This window comes from Lepus europaeus, chromosome 21 (genome assembly GCF_033115175.1).
Source record: "Lepus europaeus isolate LE1 chromosome 21, mLepTim1.pri, whole genome shotgun sequence".
Lineage (NCBI taxonomy): Eukaryota > Metazoa > Chordata > Mammalia > Lagomorpha > Leporidae > Lepus > Lepus europaeus.
The window spans coordinates 1,946,792-1,965,256 of NC_084847.1; the positions used below are offsets into that span (position 1 = coordinate 1,946,792).

General features: G+C 63.1%; 2 protein-coding genes across 3 annotated transcripts in view; one reads left to right on the forward strand and one right to left on the reverse strand.

Moving 5' to 3' along the window:
• The window catches only part of RNPS1 (RNA binding protein with serine rich domain 1), a 426,882-nt gene extending 423,970 nt beyond the window's left edge, over positions 1 to 2,912 (reverse strand). Inside the window, exon 1 of the mRNA XM_062180750.1 lies at positions 2,907 to 2,912. The gene's annotated coding sequence lies outside the window, so the exon portion shown is untranslated. The remainder of the gene's footprint in view (positions 1 to 2,906) is intronic.
• On the forward strand, positions 1,334 to 8,392 carry LOC133750961 (testisin-like). 2 transcript variants are annotated; one of them, XM_062180744.1, is made up of 7 exons: positions 1,334 to 2,091; positions 2,686 to 3,269; positions 5,632 to 5,658; positions 5,863 to 6,028; positions 6,609 to 6,892; positions 7,705 to 7,859; positions 8,073 to 8,392. In XM_062180744.1, exons 2-7 carry the CDS (start codon positions 3,131 to 3,133, stop codon positions 8,364 to 8,366), a joined length of 1,065 nt encoding a protein of 354 aa, XP_062036728.1. In that variant the 5' UTR covers positions 1,334 to 2,091; positions 2,686 to 3,130; the 3' UTR covers positions 8,367 to 8,392. The 2 variants fall into 2 exon arrangements, with proteins under 2 accessions (XP_062036728.1, XP_062036729.1); XM_062180745.1 differs by having other exon boundaries at positions 2,922 to 3,269.
• Positions 8,393 to 18,465: the final 10,073 nt, after the last annotated feature.

Here is an 18,465-nt window from a genome sequence, read left to right on the forward strand (position 1 = left end):
GGACCCGGCTGAACGGAGGGCGTTGCTCATGAAGACACTGGCTCTGCACAAACCTCAGAGTGACAGCTGGGACACCCACACAGGTTTATTAGCAAATGAGACACAGAGGCTAGGAGCCAGGTCCACAGGCAGTCCCCACCCCAGCCCTGGGTGCCTATAGTCCCGGGGAAGGGGCTGGCGCTGGGGCACCCAGCTCACCCTCATAGGTGTGTGTGTGGGGGCTCATGCTGCCCACAGAACCCAGGAAGCACAGCGCAGAGCCAGCAGCAGCAGAGTAGGGGAGGGGTCCGGCTTGGGCGCACCAGCCACCAACTTTATCCACTTGAAGTACTGGCTGACATTGGCGTAGCCAGCGGGGCGGTTGGGCAGCCCACAGCCGATTGCCCAGCTGATAATTGCAACCTGGTACCAGATTCCATCGATGTCACAGACCAAGGGTCCACCTGAGTCGCCCTGGGGAGCAACGTGGGTGAGCATGGCCTGGGGCAGGGAGGAGGGGCGGGGAGGGCAGGAGGGTGCAAGTTCCCCTCCCCTGCAGCGAGCACGCCTCAGCTTCTGCGTCTGCTAAGTGGGCCAGCAGCACCCGGGCGGGCGGGCGGGGCTGGCGTGAGGGCGGAGGAGCAGGACTGTGCAAGGAGGTGGTTTGCCCCTGCCACTGCTCTCAGGCAGGCACTGCAGGTGGGGGCGGGGCGGGGGCTGGGACGGCAGGGAGTCTGCCTCAGTCGCGTAGGGTCACTCACACTGCAGACCACCCCGCCTTCCTGTCTGGCGGCACAGACCATGTACTCCTCCACTAGGTGGCGCTCAGAGGGCAGGCTGAAGAGGTAGTTACACCAGGTGTTGTTTATGATGGTGACCTGCACTTCCCGGAGGTTGAATGGAGCAGGGATGCCTGGGGTAGAAGACAGAGGACACGACCTTAGCCTGTGCTCTGCCACCAGGGACACGGGGAGCACGAGGGCCACGCTGCAGTGCTGGGGGCGGTGTCCTGTGGTTGGCCCCTCGTGGCCATCCAGCAATACCATGGATGACCTAAAACCACGCTCAAGGGAGAAGTCGGGAGAGCCTCCCTGTGTCGTCAGGAGAGAGCGGGGGTCTTGCCCTGGCCCCTGGGTTCAGCTCAGACTGAGGGTTCACGCCGCATCTGCTAGAGGAGGGTCAGCTGTGCACACGACAAGGGGCGTCAGGAGGGGACCCGCAGAGGCCTCGGACCCTGCTGGACCTCATCAGCGAACCCAGCAAGTGCACGGCGCGGGATCGGCCTCCACAGCAGCTGTTTCTGGACAGAATGAACACTCCGAGAAGGAAACAGAGACGACTTCAGGATGAAGTGGACCAAGTTCCATTGTGGCGGAGCAAGGTTTGTGCACTCAGCCAGCCACAGGCGTCGCCGAGCTGGGTGAAGGCCGCACCGCCCCGGCACCGCGTCCACGCCGCCTGCATCGGCGCTCTGTGTCGCTTGCCTGGGCAACGCACAGCGGACTCTCCATTCGTGTGGAGTACGTACGGCCCGGGACGGAGCCCGAGAGTGTTGGAAAAGGAGAACCAGGTCGGAGGTCTCAGGGTCGCTGAGGTGGAAGACACTGCTTAGCTCCCGGAATCCGACCGTGTGGCGCTGGCGCGAGTCGGAAGCAGAGAGCCACGGAGTGGAGCGTGCATCTAGAAACCGCCCCGCAGCCTGTCCATCCTCGGCCAGGCTGGAGGCCCCCCAGGGGTCAGTGTGGGGGAGGCAGGCTCCCCCTAGCACAACTGGAACAGAGAGAGCCGAGCAGGCGTACAGAGGCTCCAGGGCCCTCAGAGACCTCAGAGGGGCTGCTGGGCCCCCTGTGGCGGGAACAGGGCGTTCAGGACGGTGCCCGCCCCTCCCCACCACGTGTGCCCCGGCTCACTCTGGTTTTGTAGGATGAAGCCCCAGCCAGTGGTCCAGCAGTCGGGCCGGTGCTGGAACATGGCAGTGGAGGAGAGCACGCAGACGGGCTGGACGTAGGCGCTGTAGGTCACATGGGAGGCCAGCTCCACCAGGGCGACGTCGTGGTGCATGTGATGTGCCCTGGGGTGCGCAATGATTCTGCTCACGCGGTAGCGGCTCAGGTAAGCGCTGATGCTCCACTGATCAGGCCTGCTGCTCAGCTCACCCAGCTGCACCTGCCACCGGGAGGGATCCGGGTTCCTGCCCCAGTGACGACAGTCGTTGTGCTGGGCAGCAGCGCCACCCCCTGGGCACAGCGGGCCATGCAGGGAGGTGACACTGGGGGCTGCCACACCGCCCTTCCCACAAGCCACCAGCAAGTCCAGCTCACAGACTGTCACCACCACGGCCCCAGCCTGGGGACCGGGAGGGGACGGGGCTTCCTCCTCTCCCCCTGATCTTGTCACCTCACAGAGCTGTCCTAGGACAGGGACACTGGCCCAGCCTCCAGTGAGCCTCTGTCAGCCAAAAAGGAGCTGGCAGAGGAGGCCACCAGGGTGGGCACTGGGCAGGGTGGAGAAAGCTGGATGCCCAGCCCCCAGCCCACCTCAGCTCATGCCTCCCCCACCTTGGTCCACACCTGCTGAAGCGGGAATCGGGGAGGAAGCCCACCTTAGCCCACCTTGGGTTTGTAAGGCAAAAGGACGATGCCCCCAAAGTGCATGGGATTGTTCTGAAAGAACATTCTGGAACAACGTGCCCGGGGTTCTCTCCAGGGGCAGCAGTGACGCAAGGGGCCCAGATCCAGCGGCAGAGCACAGGCCTCCTCCTGCCCTCTCCCCAGACTCACGTTCCGAAGCAGTGGGCGGCCGACAGCACCCAGCGGTGGTTCAGCAGGGTGCCCCCACAGAAGTGACTGTTCGGCAGCGACAAGTGGGCCATCCACGGCCAGCGCCCGCGGGCCGACTCCACGCCGCCCACGATCAGCGGCTTATTTTCCCGCTCTCCGCAGGGCTCTGCGGTGGACAGAGACACGCACTGAGGGGGCAGCCACAGCCCAGCCCGCCCACCCTCGCCCCGGCTGTGTGAGGACCGGGGATCCCTGGAGAAGCGCGCGGGCCCCCGGGTCGCCCCGCCGGGGAAGCAGGTGACACCGGACCCTCCCCGCACAGCCCGCCCCGCCCCCGGGCCCGTCGGTTACTTGAGAACAGCTCCGTGTTCATGGGACCTGCAGCGGAGGAGAGGAGGGGTGAGGCGTGCCGCGCACCGCACCTGGCCCGGCTGCTCCGCGCGCAGCGCGTCCTGCGCGCCCTACCTGGCAGGAAGTCCTCTTCGCCCGATTCTGCGCGGAGAACACAAGGTGAGCTCCCTGGCGTCCACGCTCCCCGGCCTCCACCCACCCCCTCGGGTGCCCCGCGGCGACCCCCGAGCTCACCCGGCTCCTGGGGTGCGCCCCGCGCCAGCAGCAGCGCCAGCAGCAGCGTCCCCGCCCCCGCGCCCATGGCTGCTCTGCACCTGGGCGCCCCCTCTGCTTCCTCCCGCTCCGGCTCGGCCAGGCGCCCCCTGGGGGCAGGAGCAGGGTGGGAGCCGCCAAGGCACCTCAGGAGACCCTGTCCTCTCGGGACCTAGCAGGACCAAGGGCTGGCTGGGGACCCTCAGGCCGCCCAGCTCCCGGGGTCCCCAGCACACTCCCTGAGACAGCCCAGAACCGGGGGCCCCCAACAAGCCCCTTACCACCTGCGCCCCAGCGTGCTGTGCAGAGCCCCAGGGGGAAGCTGGCCTCACTTTGTCAACCTCAGAGGGCTCTCGGCCTCCCCAGCTGCCCTCATGGGGCCACAGGTCACGCTGCCTTCCTGTGGGGGTGTAGGGGGCACCCACACACCCAAGGCGGCCCCTGAAGCCGGGCTGGGAATGCACAGGTGAGTCGGGTCCACCAGACGGCCCCAGACCTCAGAGGCCATGGCTCAGGGTCACAGTCGCCCAGCGTAAGGACGCACGTGCTGGTCAGAGAGGACAGGGGGCCAGCAGAGTCCGGGAGCCCCGGCGGGGCTGTGGCTGCACACAGAGGTCCATGCTCTCGGGGTGTGGGGAGCAATCGGCCCCCAGCTCGGTGCTCAAAGGAAAGCTGCCCCTGCGCAGGTTCGGCGACCGTGGGAGGGGTCGTTCGATCCCGGGAAGCTGCCGGGGCTCAAAGCAGGGTGCCAGGGTCCAGACCAGGGTGAGGGCAGTGTCCAGGGTGTAGGGAGAGGGGAAGGCGCCTCCTGCTGGCCGTGGAAGCCCCAGGCTTGGCGGCAAGCGGCATGGTCCGGCTGGGGGAAGGCAGGCACAGAATGACACAGAGTGTGTTGACCATCAGGGAGTTGCTGTCACAGAAACAGTGGCACAGGGGTTCCCCCCCAGAGGCTGGAAAGGTGGGGGGAGGGGCAGTGGGCACTGGGTGAGGTTGGATGTGAGGAATAATGTCCTTTTCCAAAAACATTATTTTTTTCTTATTTCAAAGTTAGAGACAGAGGGGGACTCCTCCATCCACTGGGTCACTTCCCAAATATCCTACAATACCCAGGTCTGGGCCAGACCAAAGCCAGCAGCCAGGAAGTGAATCCAGGTCTCCCATGTGGGTAGCAGGGATGCTTCTACTCGAGCCCTCACTCACTGCCTCCTAGGGAGTGCAGTCGTGGGAAGCTGGAATTGGGATGGACTTGACCCCAGGCACTGCGGCTTAACCACTGTGTCACGGTGCCTGGCCTGAGGAATAGTTTCTTTCTTTCTTTTTATTTGTTTAAGATTTATTTTATTTATTTGAAAACAGTTACAGAGAGATGTAGAGAGAGGTTTTCCATCTGCTTATTCACTCACCAAATGGCCACAAAGACCAGACCTGAGCTGACCAGGAGCCAGGAGCCTCTTCTGGGTCACCCACGCGGGTGCAGCAGCCCAAGCACTTGGGCCATCCTCCACTGCTTTCCCGGGCCATAGCAGGGGGCTAGATCAGAGGCGGAGCAGCCGGGACTAGAACCGGCGCCCATGTGGGATGCCAGTGCTTCAAGCCAGGGTGTTAACCCGCTGAGCCACAGCGCCGGCCCCTCATGCTGTATTCCTTAAACACGTACGATGATTATTGATTAAGTAAAAGGTCATCTAATGGTACCTGTATGCGCCCTAGATAGGAAAAAAAAAATTCCTGAGCCGGGCGATGCGAGCAGTACCGGCGCCTGCCGCCAGGGGGCAGTCGGCGCCCAGCTCCCTCCCGGGACGTCCTGTGAGGGAGCTGGGCGCCCAGCAGCGCCGGGCCCGGGGCGCCACACCGCGGAGGTTCCTAATGTGCGTTAATGGGCGCCTCCTGGCTGAGCATCGGGTCTTCGGTCCCGGAGGGCGGCCGAGCGGCCCCCGGCGGCACGGCCAAGACCCCAGGGTGCAGACGAGCGCGTGGCCGGGGCGGCCTCCGGGCGCCCACCCTGCGCCCTCGCCCCCAGGGGGCGCCTGGCCGCGCCCGGAGCGGGAGGAAGCGAGGGGGCGCCACGGTGCGGAGGAGGAGGAGGAGGCGGCCGAGGCCATGGGCGCGCGAGGCCGGACGCTGCTGCTGGCGCTGGCGCTGCTGCTGCTGGCGAGCGTGGGGCCCAAGCAGCCTGGTGAGCTCGGGGTCGCCGGCAACTGGACCCGAGGTGGGGAGGGGAGGGTGGGGGCTAGACGCCAAGGAAACTCTGCCTTCTCGCCCCACCCAGAGCCGCCGGAAGCGAACCTGTTGTCAGGTAAGGCGCTCGCGGCGCGTGCTCGCCGTGAGGGGCGCGGGGGGCGCAGTGCCCGGTGCGCCTCGCCCTTTGCTCTCCCTCGCCCCAGGGCCGGCATTCGCCCACAGTGACTGCCTCCTGGGGGAAGGGGCGGGCGCCCCCGGGACGAGCCGAGGTGGGGTGAGCCTCTCGTGCAGCTCCTCCGTGGGTCTCTGGCCGTCCCAGGGCCGTGTGGCCACCAGACCATCCCTACGCGCGTGGTGGGCGGAGAAGACGCGGAGCTCGGTCGCTGGCCCTGGCAAGGCAGCCTGCGCCAGTGGGGCACGCACATCTGTGGAGCGAGCCTGCTCAGCCGCCGCTGGGCGCTCACCGCGGCCCACTGCTTCCAGTCGTGAGTGGGGCGCCGGGGCGCGGGAGGGGGGGCGCACCCGCAGGGCTGGACCCGGGGCCTGCCCGCGCCTGGAGCGCGCACCCGCAGGGCTGGACCCGGGGCCTGCCCGCGCCTGGAGCGCGCACCCGCAGGGCTGGACCCGGGGCCTGCCCGCGCCTGGGGCTCGCTCCAGGCTGCGGCTGTCCCTAGAGGGAACCTGTTCAGGTTCCTCCAGAATGTTCTCCCAGACCATGCCCATACACCCTTGGGTACATTGTCCTTTTTGTTTTACAATGAAAACAGCTTCACCTGCTGCCACCCCGATTCCACCTCTCAGAGGTGTGGCTCCCAGGTGTGGAGGGCGCCGGCCAGCGTTGGGCCCAGTGCGTGCTGGTGCCCACCTCAGTGCAAGCCCTCTCAAAGGCCTGGGCTCTGAGAGGGGCAGGACCACTGGGGGCAGCCCCAGGCTGTGGCAGTGGGTGACAGTGGGCCCGCAGGGCTTGCTGGGGGCTTCTTCGCCCCCGCAGTCAGTGTTACGTCCAGGAGCGGCCCCGCTGTGCCCTCCCGTGCAGCGCCTGACTGCGGGCTCTTCCCCTGGCAGGTCCAACGACGCCTTCGAGTTTACAGTCCAGTTTGGCGAGCTGTCTGCCAGGCCGGCCTTCTGGAACCTGCAGGCCTACTACAACCGTTACGGGGTGGACAATATCTTCCTGAGTCCGGGCTTCAAGGACGAGTCCCCCTATGACATCGCCTTGCTGAAGCTCTCTAGCTCCGTGGGCTACACTGACAACATCCAGCCCATCTGTCTGCTGCCCTCCACAGCGGAGTTCGTGAACCGGACCGACTGCTGGGTGACCGGCTGGGGCAATGTGGAAGAGGAAGAGAGTGAGGCCGGGCATGGGCAGGGCAGGGTGGGCACGGTCCAGCTGCAGAAGGCCCGGCAACACCTCCTTGGTCTCGGGGTGTCGCTGGGGCCTCTGCCCGCCTGCTGGCAGGAAGCTCACACCTGCCTTCCAGACACCATCTGGGGCCAAAGCCGTGGAAGGGAGAGCGGCTGACCTGGCCTGGCTCCGTTGCCCAGGCAGGGGGCGGTGGGCTGGGCAGGAAGGGCAGCTCAGTGGGGTTTCTTCATGCATCTTCCACTCTGCCCCCCCCCCCCTGGGTCCTGAAACCCCCACTGTGGCTCCTCCTAACCTCTGCGTCTGCCCCCGCAGGAGTGCTCCGCCCGCCTCTGTCTGCCGGCGTCCAGAGCGCTCTCCCCAGAGCTCCTGGTGCCCTGTGCTCCTTGGGGATGGGGTGGTGCTAGAGAGCCACTTAGGGATTGCACGGGGTGTGGGTCCTCAGCAGGCTCTGTCACTCGCCTCGTGTGCTCTCTTCTTACTTGGAAGTGGGTCCTGAGGCTGCTGGCTCCATACCCAGGGGCTGCTGGAGACGGCCCAACAGGTGCCGCTCTGGTCTGCCAGCTTCTGCTGCCACTGAGGGGTCCCCGGCAGAGGCTGTCTCAGGGAGCTCTCGTAGCTGCCCCCCCCCCCCCCCGTCCCTCTGTGACACTGCTGAGCCCCTGATGTGCCGGGTGCAAAAACAGAGCTGAGGAGTGGGCATAGCATGCCCTGGGAGCCCCCAGCCCGACAGGGGCTGGCATCACGGCTCAGAGAAGGTTAAGGTTGCCTCTCCCGCTGTCTCCCACCTTCCGACAGTCCTGCCGTATCCCTACACCCTCCAGGAAGTGCAGGTCGCCATCATCAACACCTCCATGTGTAATCACCTGTACCAGAGGACTGACTTCCGCTGGACCATCTGGGGAGACATGGTCTGCGCTGGCGATCCCCAAGGGGGCAAGGACTCCTGTTTTGTAAGTGTCACCCACTCCCTGCCCTCCCTCGGCCCCCCGGGGCTCCTGGCGCTGAGTCCCTGCCGACTCTCACTCCATCCCCGGGGAGGCCAAGGCTTGGCTGCTGTAGGGGGAGAGGCAGGATTTGCACCCAGCCCACCCCACTCTGCGCCCCGCCTCATCTCCCCGTCACTCTGCTGGCCCCAGGCTGGGCTCACCCACCGTGCTCCCCAGGGTGACTCGGGTGGACCCCTGGTGTGTGACACAGATGGCCTGTGGTATCAGATTGGAGTCGTGAGCTGGGGAATAGGCTGCGGTCGGCCCAACCGGCCCGGCGTCTATACCAACATCACTCACCACTACCGCTGGATCCAGCACGTGATGAGCCAAAACCACACGCCCAGGCCTGGCCACTGCTCCGTGCTGCTGTTCCTGGCCCTACTGTGTGCTCTGGGAATCCAGGAGCCCACAGGACCCTGGGCCAGCTGTGGCGTCAGGAGCCCCGCCCCCCATCCCATTTCCGAATAAATGCCTTAAGTGAGGGCCTGGCAAAGCATTCCTTCAGCAGGGAGCTGTCCTGACAGCCCCATCGACCCCTAGAGACCCCACCCCGCCACCAACTCCCAAACTAAGCGCCAGTCCCGTTCATAGCCCACACCTTCCACGCTCTGGTTGAAACAGGAGAGCCCCTCCAGTGCGTGCAGTCAGAAAGATAAAGATGGCAGCGCCGGCCTGGCTCCAGGTGGCTGGGGGCGGGGGCACATGCTCCCGAGGCCCCATTCCCCTGTCCCCACCACACAAGCCCCGGACACCGCTGCTCCTGCCATGGGCCCCAGAGGCTGACCTGGCTCAGGGCGGGGTGCAGGTGTGCACTGGCCCCGGGGCACCCGGGCTCCCTGGGGTCCTGTCCCAGGGCCCCTGCTCTGTCGGGGGACTCCCAGAGCCGGGTTGCTCTCCGTTTCTTTCTCGAAAGCATGTTTCATCATGCAGAAACGACCATCGGTCACTCAGGTGTGGACAGGTACAGAGCTCCCCGCCTGCCCCCAGCGCCAGCAGCGATGGCCGCGGCCCGTCTGGCCGCCCTCCACGGCGAGCCTCCCCCAGGTTCTCGGCCCCTTCACTTGCGCTGCCCGTGAGCACGTCTCCTCCTTCGTCCCGGGTCACCAGCCCAGCCCACAGCTCTGTCCGTCTTACTGTTCCGCCCTGCACACAGAGATTTATTCCAACCACAGGACTGTGCGTGAGCGACACCCGCCTCTTTCCCCGCTCTCTGCCGGGCGCTTCCTGCCTCCTGCCGTCAGCGCCGTCAGCTGCCTCTCAGGGGCGCGTCAGCGATGGCTGCCATTCTCTGCCCATGCCCCTGCGGCCATGCCTGGGCTTCCACGGCCAGCAGGAGGCGCCTTCCCCTCTCCCTACACCCTGGACACTGCCCTCACCCTGGTCTGGAACCCGGCACGCTGCTTCGCAGGGCCGCGCCTCAGGGTTCCCCAGCTGCCTGCTCCTCTGGTTTGCCTTCATTTTTGGGGGGTGGGCTCAGGTGATCAACAGACCCTGGTGGGGCACACGTGGGTTTGCCTCAAACACGGCTCCACCCTGGCTGCTGACCAGTGAGGGGCAGACCCAGCGGCTCCATGACGTCCAAATCCTGCAGCGCCCACGCAAAGGCCTGGTCCTTGCCCAGCTCCAGGGGCCGCCTTGGAGCCCTTGCAGGTCCTGCCTGGCCTGAGTGACGAATGTCCCTGCAGAGCAGACCACGCCCCCCAAGGCTGACAGGGTCATCTACAGTGGGGACAAGGTCCACGTGGGTCCCTTGGAGCTGGAGAAGGGCTGGGGATGGAGCAGCTGAGTCCACCTCCCGGCACTGCCCGCCTCCATGGCCACGGCCATGGCCAGGAGCAGCCTCTGATGCCGAGGCCCAGGAGGGCTTCCCTGGAGAGGACACACGCAGAGCTGGGGGAACTGAACGCTGTGTACTGGCCTCCGCTGGGGCCGGACAAGCAGATGGCTCCAAAACCAAGAGCGTGGGCTTGGGCAAAAAGAGAAAGGGGCCCTGGCCAGGGACACGGAACCTGACATCTCAGGAGCTGGCTTCTCACAGCCAAAAGCGGCCCCAGAACGAGTGTGCCCAGTGCACTCAGCGCGGGTATGTGCAGAGCACCAGGGTCCCAGCTCCCCGGCTTCCCTGGCCTCCTGATGGCGCTGTGCACCCCCAGGGGCACCGATGGCTGCCGTTCTCTGCCCATGCCCCTCGGCCATGCCTGGGCTTCCACGGCCAGCAGGAGGCGCCTTCCCCTCTCCCTACACCCTGGACACTGCCCTCACCCTGGTCTGGACCCTGGCACGCTGCTTTGAGCCCCGGCAGCTTCCCGGGATCGAACGACCCCTCCCACGGTCGCCGAACCTGCGCAGGGGCAGCTTTCCTTTGAGCACCGAGCTGGGGGCCGATTGCTCCCCACACCCCGAGAGCATGGACCACTGTGTGCAGCCACAGCCCCGCCGGGGCTCCCGGACTCTGCTGGCCCCCTGTCCTCTCTGACCAGCACGTGCGTCCTTACGCTGGGCGACTGTGACCCTGAGCCATGGCCTCTGAGGTCTGGGGCCGTCTGGTGGACCCGACTCACCTGTGCATTCCCAGCCCGGCTTCAGGGGCCGCCTTGGGTGTGTGGGTGCCCCCTACACCCCCACAGGAAGGCAGCGTGACCTGTGGCCCCATGAGGGCAGCTGTGGGGGCCGAGAGCCCTCTGAGGTTGACAAAGTGAGGCCAGCTTCCCCCTGGGGCTCTGCACAGCAAGCTGGGGCGCAGGTGGTAAAGAGCTTGTTGGGGTCCCCCGGCTCTGGGCTGTCTCAGGGAGTGTGCTGGGGACCCCGGGAGCTGGGCGGCCTGAGGGTCCCCAGCCAGCCCTTGGTCCTGCTAGGTCCCGAGAGGACAGGGTCTCCTGGGGTGCCTTGGCGGCTCCCACCCTGCTCCTGCCCCCAGGGGGCGCCTGGCCGAGCCGGAGCGGGAGGAAGCAGAGGGGGCGCCCAGGTGCAGAGCAGCCATGGGCGCGGGGGCGGGGACGCTGCTGCTGGCGCTGCTGCTGGCGCGGGGCGCACCCCAGGAGCCGGGTGAGCTCGGGGGTCGCCGCGGGGCACCCGAGGGGGTGGGTGGAGGCCGGGGAGCGTGGACGCCAGGGAGCTCACCTTGTGTTCTCCGCGCAGAATCGGGCGAAGAGGACTTCCTGCCAGGTAGGGCGCGCAGGACGCGCTGCGCGCGGAGCAGCCGGGCCAGGTGCGGTGCGCGGCACGCCTCACCCCTCCTCTCCTCCGCTGCAGGTCCCATGAACACCAGCTGTTCTCAAGTAACCGACCGACGGGCCCGGGGGCGGGGCGGGCTGTGCGGGGAGGGTCCGGTGTCACCTGCTTCCCCGGCGGGGCGACCCGGGGGCCCGCGCGCTTCTCCAGGGATCCCCGGTCCTCACACAGCCGGGGCGAGGGTGGGCGGGCTGGGCTGTGGCTGCCCTCAGTGCGTGTCTCTGTCCACCGCAGAGCCCTGCGGCCACCGGGACATTGCGTCGCTGATCGTGGGCGGGGGAGAGTCGGCCCGCGGGCGCTGGCCGTGGATGGCCAGTTTGCGCAGAAATAACAGACATGCCTGTGGCGGGACCTTGCTGAACCGCCGCTGGGTGATGTCAGCCGCGCACTGCTTTGCTAAGTGAGTGGGGGGCTCTGGCGGGTAAGATGGCACCCCGCTTGCACAGGTGTGGCTGTGGCCCCTGCATAGGGGACCTGCAGGCCTGGAGCTCATGAGAGCACTGGGAGCGAGGAGGGCGGGGGCTGCACGCTCACGCCCAGGTGAAATCCCCTGACTGCCCTGGAGGGCACTCAGCTTATGTTGTTCCAGAATGTTCTTTCAGAACAATCCCATGCACCTTGGGGGCATCGTCCTTTTGCCTTACAAACCCAAGGTGGGCTAAGGTGGGCTTCCTCCCCGATTCCCGCTTCAGCAGGTGTGGACCAAGGTGGGGGAGGCATGAGCTGAGGTGGGCTGGGGGCTGGGCACCCAGCTTTCTCCACCCTGCCCAGTGCCCACCCTGGTGGCCTCCTCTGCCAGCTCCTTTTTGGCTGACAGAGGCTCACTGGAGGCTGGGCCAGTGTCCCTGTCCTAGGACAGCTCTGTGAGGTGACGAGATCAGGGGGAGAGGAGGAAGCCCCGTCCCCTCCCGGTCCCCAGGCTGGGGCCGTGGTGGTGGCAGTCTGTGAGCTGGACTTGCTGGTGGCTTGTGGGAAGGGCGGTGTGGCACCTCCCTGCATGGCCCGCTGTGCCCAGGGGGTGGCGCTGCTGCGCAGGCCCTGAGAGCTCTCTCCTCCACTGCCAGGTACGGGGATGTGGACAGCTGGCGCGTCCAGGTGGGTCAGCTGAGGACGGGCCTCCTTTCTGCAACCTCAGAGCCTGGATGACAGGATTCCGAATGAACAACATCTTTCCATTCCCTCTCCACCTGGGCACGGCCAATGACGTCGCTGTGGTGGAGCTGGCCTCCCGGGTGACCTACAGCCCGTCTGCCTGCTCTCCTCCACCTTCATGTTCCAGCAGAACTGGACTCCTGGCTGGGGCTACATGTTTAAAACCTGAGTGAGCCAGGGACACACGTGGTGGGGAGGGGCGGGCACCATCCTGAACACCCTGTTCCCGCCACAGCGGGGCCAGCAGTCCCTTGGTGCCCTCGGGGGCCTGTGGAGCCCTCTGCCTGCCTGCTCAGCTCTCTCTGCACCTGTTTTCCTCCTCCGGCCCCCACCTGCAGGCAGGTCCCACCCGGGGCTCCCACTGCCCTCCGGAGACCATGGCACCCGAAGCCAGCGTGGGGGGCAGCCTGGCCAGGCCTGTCGTCCTGAGCCGGGTGGTCAGGGAGGAAGCCTGGCTCTCGTGGTGCAGCAGGGATCAGAACCTGGTTCCTGTTCCTGGCTGGGTGACGTTCCCTTGTCCCCTCCCCGGGGCCACCCGGTCATCGTGGGTGGATGTTGGCTCGCTTGCCTTGTGCGTGGCCTCTCTGCAGCCATGGTGGGGGTGAAGGCGGAGCGCAGCCTGGGCCCTTGGTGCCTTATGTGGAGCTCCCCCAGGCACGGCCACGCGCCTTCCCGGCAGCGGCTCATTTGGCACAGGATTTCCTCCTGGTGTTGCCAGTGCTGGTCTGTTCCTGGCTTTGACCGCGTGAGCCTCCCGGTGGGGTGCAGGCATGACAGACGGCCCAGCGATTCTCCCTGCTCCCAGCCACTGGGCGCCTTCCTGGGGAATCGCTGCCCACGTCCTTGTCCTCAACTGCTCCGGGTACGAGACCCTCCCCCCTCTGGGACTCTCACACCGTCTCTCGTCCTTTGCTCTTTTTTCTCCTTTTAATGGCGGGTCCTAGGACGTGAAGGTTTTGATTCTGTGTTCCCTGCTGCGTGTACTGTGGTCTCACGGCTGAGACCGGCTGCCAGGCAGGGCCGTGGAGAGGACCCCTACGTTGCTGGGAAGAGTCAGGTAGTTCTGGGGCTGACCTCCAGGACTAGGAGCTGTGAGCTGAGCTGTGCCTATGTAGTGAGGTCGCGTCCCACCTGCCCTCTAGGTGCGAATCCCCAGTTGTGCCGGCACCGGGAGCCTGCCTCCCCCACGCTGACCCCTGGGGGGCCTCCAGTCTGGCCGAGGATGGACAGGCTGCGGGGCGGTTTCTAGATGCACGCTCCACTCCATGGCTCTCTGCTTCCGACTCGCGCCAGCGCCACACGGTCGGATTCCGGGAGCTAAGCAGTGTCTTCCACCTCAGCGACCCTGAGACCTCCGACCTGGTTCTCCTTTTCCAACACTCTCGGGCTCCGTCCCGGGCCGTACGTACTCCACACGAATGGAGAGTCCGCTGTGCGTTGCCCAGGCAAGCGACACAGAGCGCCGATGCAGGCGGCGTGGACGCGGTGCCGGGGCGGTGCGGCCTTCACCCAGCTCGGCGACGCCTGTGGCTGGCTGAGTGCACAAACCTTGCTCCGCCACAATGGAACTTGGTCCACTTCATCCTGAAGTCGTCTCTGTTTCCTTCTCGGAGTGTTCATTCTGTCCAGAAACAGCTGCTGTGGAGGCCGACCCCGCGCCGTGCACTTGCTGGGTTCGCTGATGAGGTCCAGCAGGGTCCGAGGCCTCTGCGGGTCCCCTCCTGACGCCCCTTGTCGTGTGCACAGCTGACCCTCCTCTAGCAGATGCGGCGTGAACCCTCAGTCTGAGCTGAACCCAGGGGCCAGGGCAAGACCCCCGCTCTCTCCTGACGACACAGGGAGGCTCTCCCGACTTGTCCCATGAGCATGGTTTTAGCTGTGGGCTTTTTTACACAGACTTTAATATATTGGAGTAGTTTTCTTCTAGTCCTAGTTTGTAATCTTTGTCTGAAAGAGTGTTGAATTTGTTTAAAGATCCATTCACCTGATTGGTACAGTGGCAGAGGGGTCCGAGAGAGAATGAGAAGGAGACAGTGAGAGGAGCGAGACAGCTGCCCTCTGCGCGTTCACTCCCCAGAGGACCACACCAGCAGGTCAGCATCAGAGAGGGCTAGGTTAAGCCACCGCCTTCAGTGCCAGCATCCCACATGGACAACGGTTCGAGTCTGCTGCTCCACTTCTGATCCAGCTTCCTGCTAATGTTCTGTGGAAAGCAGCAGAAGACGGCCCCAGTGCTGGTGCCCCTGCACCCATGTGGGAGACTTGGATGGAACTCTGGGCTCCTGGCTTTGTCTGGGTCCGGCTTGGGGGGGGGGGGGACTAGCCCATGGAATATCGATCTCTCTGTCTCTCTCTGTCTCTGTGTCTGTAACTGCCTTTCAAATAAATAAAATTCAATGTAAAAAGAAGCAGAGGGGTCCGTGCTGTGGCGCAGTGGGTTAAAGCCCCAGCCTGCTGCACTGGCATCCCATATGGGTGCCGGTTTGAGTCCCAGCTACTCCACTTCCAACCCAGCTCCCTGCTAATGCACCTGGGACATCAATGGAGGATGGCCCAAGGGCTTGAGCCCTTGCACCCATGTGGGAGACCGGGAGCAGCTCCTGGCTCCTGGCTTCAAATTAGCTCCGCTCTGGCCTTTGTGGCCAATTGAAGAGTGAACCAGTGGATGGAAGACTTCCTTTCTCTCTCTCTCGCCCTCTCTCACCCTCTCTGTAACTCTTTCAAATAAATAAAATCTTTTACAAAGCAGCAGAGTAGCCAGGATTCCAGCTAGCGCTGCGAGAAGACGGACGCCCGAGGGACCGTCTGCTGCCCCACAGCGCCTGAGCCTGGGGCAGTGTCCAGTCCCTTGCTTTCCCTGTGTCAGGGAGGTGATGGTGTGCTGTCTTCCCTCGCTTCGACAAATCCACCGTCAAGGGTGCATGGCAGTTGCATGGGCTCAGTCCCCTGAGTTTACTGTAGGACTGCTGGCCTGGGATTCCGTTGGGGGTTTGCAGTACAGTCATCAGGGATATTGGTTTGTCGTTTTCTTGTCTGTGGTGTCTTTGTCTGGCTTCCTTTTGGATGAGGTGGCCTCATGGCACGAGTCACCTGTTTCCTCCCCTTTTCTTCAGAAGAGTTCAAGAAGGATTGACACAGGTTCTCGTATCACATGGCCCATTTCCCTTAGCAGCAGTGCCAATCAGAAAAGGTCTATCTAGCTTGTTATGTTTCTGTAATTATTTACTTATTTGAAAGGTGGAGTTAGACAGAGGAGAGAGACAGAGACAGAGACAGAGAGGAGGAGGTCTTCCATCCACTCGTTCACTTCCCAAATAGCCACAACAGCTGGACCTAAGCCAATCCAAGCCCAGAAGCCAAGAGATCATACAGGGTTGCCGATGAAACTGCAGGGGCCCAGGGACTTGGGCCGTCCTCCGCAGCGTTTCCAGGTGCATTAGCAGGGACCTGGGTTGGAAGTGGAGTAGCTGGGACTTGAACCGGTGCCCATATGGGATGCCGGCATTGCAGACAGCATCCTAACCCAGTACGGCACAGCGCCAGCACCTTGAAGGCCCCTTGATACCTGTGTCCTATACCATTGTTATTTCCTAAATTTGTGTATCAGTGATAATTATTATTATTTTGACAGGCAGAGTTAGTGAGAGAGAGACAGAGAGAAAGGTCTTCCTTTTCCATTGGTTCACCCCCAAAATGGCTGCTACAGCCGGTGTGCTGCACTGATCCGAAGCCAGGAGCCAGGCACTTCCTCCTGGTCTCCCATGCGGGTGCAGGGCCTAAGCACTTGGGCCATCCTCCACTGCCTTCCCGGGCCACAGCAGAGAGCTGGCCTGGAAGAGGAGCAACCGGGACAGAATCCGGCGCCCTGACCGGGACTAGAACCCAGTGTGCCGGCACCGCAGGCAGAGGATTAGCCTAGTGAGCTGTGGTGCTGGCCACAATGGTAATTATTGTAAAATATTAATTGCCTTTTCATTTTCCTTTGTAATATCTTTTATATTATCTTAGTAATAGCTCTGTGGATTATGGTTTGCTTTTTTTTTTTTTAAAGAAAATAATTATTTGGTAATTTGAAAGACAGAGAGGTGAAGACAGAGGAGAGCGAGAATTCCTGTCTACAAGTTCATCCCCAACTGGCTGCAACAGCCAGGGAGAGTGAGGCCAAAACCAGGGGCCTGGAACTCCATCCAGGCCTCCCCCATGGATGGCAGGGGCCACCTGCAGCCGCTTTCCCGGGTGTATCAGCAAGGAGCTCGATTGGAAGTGAAGCAGCCAGGACTCCAGCTGGAGTCCATGCGAGACACCAGAGTCACGGGCAGTGGCTTAGCCACTGTGCCACAGTCCAGGCCCCCATCGTTAATTTCTTGAATATATTTAGAAGTAATATCTCCTCAGGCTCGAGAGCACACAGATCTTTGTTCCTGGACAGCCCCGGCCCTCCGTTCGTCGCAGGGTCCCAGTTTAAACCCTCATGCGGCGTGAAATCACCTGGACAGATTCTGCTCGCTCTGGGTCTGCGTTGTGCAGGGTCACAGGGGAGTCAGAACAGAGCGGCATCGGACTGCCCCCAGACCTCCGTCGCCGCCGTCCTGCCATTGCCCTCTACGTCCTTGCTTGGCTTTTGTTCAAACCCCAACAAGTGGCCCTTTAAAAATTACGGAGACAGGACGGTAGACAGAGGGAGGTCTTCTGCCTGCGGATTCACTCCTCAAATGCCCACAGCACCCAGGGCTGGGCTGGAGGGGCCCGGAGCTGAGTCCGGGTGCTGGTGCCTTCAGCTCTGGCTCCCAGGGTGCCTTAGCAGGGCGTGGGCCTGGAAGAAGAGCAGGATCAGCCAGGCCCTCCAGCGAGGGGTGCGGCAGCAAGCCCCCCCACCCCCAGACGTGCGCCGTCCACTTGGAGATGGTTCCGTCTCATCCCCAGCGGCACACGCGTGCTCCGTGCCTTAGAGCTGCACCCTCCACTGTCTGTTTCTGCCCCTACAACTCATGTCTTTTATTTATTTATTTATTTTAATTTGACAGACAGAGTTAGAGAGGCAGAGAGAAAGGTCTTCCTTCTGTTGGTTCACCCCGCAAATGGCTATTATGGCTGGCGTGCTGTGCCGATCCGAAGCCAGGAGCCAGATGCTTCCTCCTGGTCTCCCATGCTGGTACAGGGCCCAAGCACTTGGGCCATCCTCCACTGGTCTCCCGGGCCACAGCAGAGAGCTAGACTGGAGAGGAGCAACCAGAACTAGAACCCAGCGCCCATATGGGATGCTGGCGCCATAGGCGGAGGATTAACCAAGTGAGCCACGGCGCCAGCCCCCACGTCTTTTATTTTTATAGATTTATTTATTTTCTTGAAAGTCAGAGTTACAGAGTGGCAGAGGCAGAAACAGAGAGAGAGAAAGGCCTTCTGTCCGCTGTTTCACTCACCAAATAGCCTCAACCACTGAGGCTGGGCTGATCCAAAGCTGAGGGCAGGAGCTTCCTCTGGGTCCCCATGTGGGCGCAGGGCCCAAGCACGTGGGCCATCTTCACTGCTTTCCCAGGCCATAGCAGAGAGCTGGATCGGAAGTGGAGCAGCTGGGATTTGAACCAGTGCCCATATGGGATGCTGGCACTGCAGGTAGCTGCTTTTCCCGCTACACCACAGCACTGGCCCCACAACTGACATGTTAACGCATGGCAAAAACCATTAACATAGACTACTCAGGCTTGATTTTTTTTTTAATATTTATTTGTAATCAACTCTGCACACTGCCTGCTGTACGCACATTAGTCCACAATAACATGCTTTGTGCTGGCAGAAAGGAAGGCAGTGCTGACGCCTTTGGTGTGAGTAACCCCGCTCCCTCTCTAATGGCATCTCCCTGCCTTCCCAGCCCCTCCCCGCTTCATACCCCTACATCCTAGGTTGGAGGGCCTGGCTTTGAGTCCCAGCTCCAGTACTGATTACAGCTTTCTGCTGGGAGCCAGCAGGTGACAGCTCAAGTACCTGGGTCGCTGCCCCTCACACGGGCAACCTGGGTTCTGTTCCTGGCTCCTGCTTCAGCCTGGCCCAGGTGCAGCCGTTGTGGACTTTTGGAGAGAAAACCAGCAGATTGAAGATTTCTCTGTCCTTCTTTCAAATAAATAAATCTTTTTAAAAACCTATCAAATTAGTGTTATTTTGCAAAATAAATGGCCTGTATTCTTCA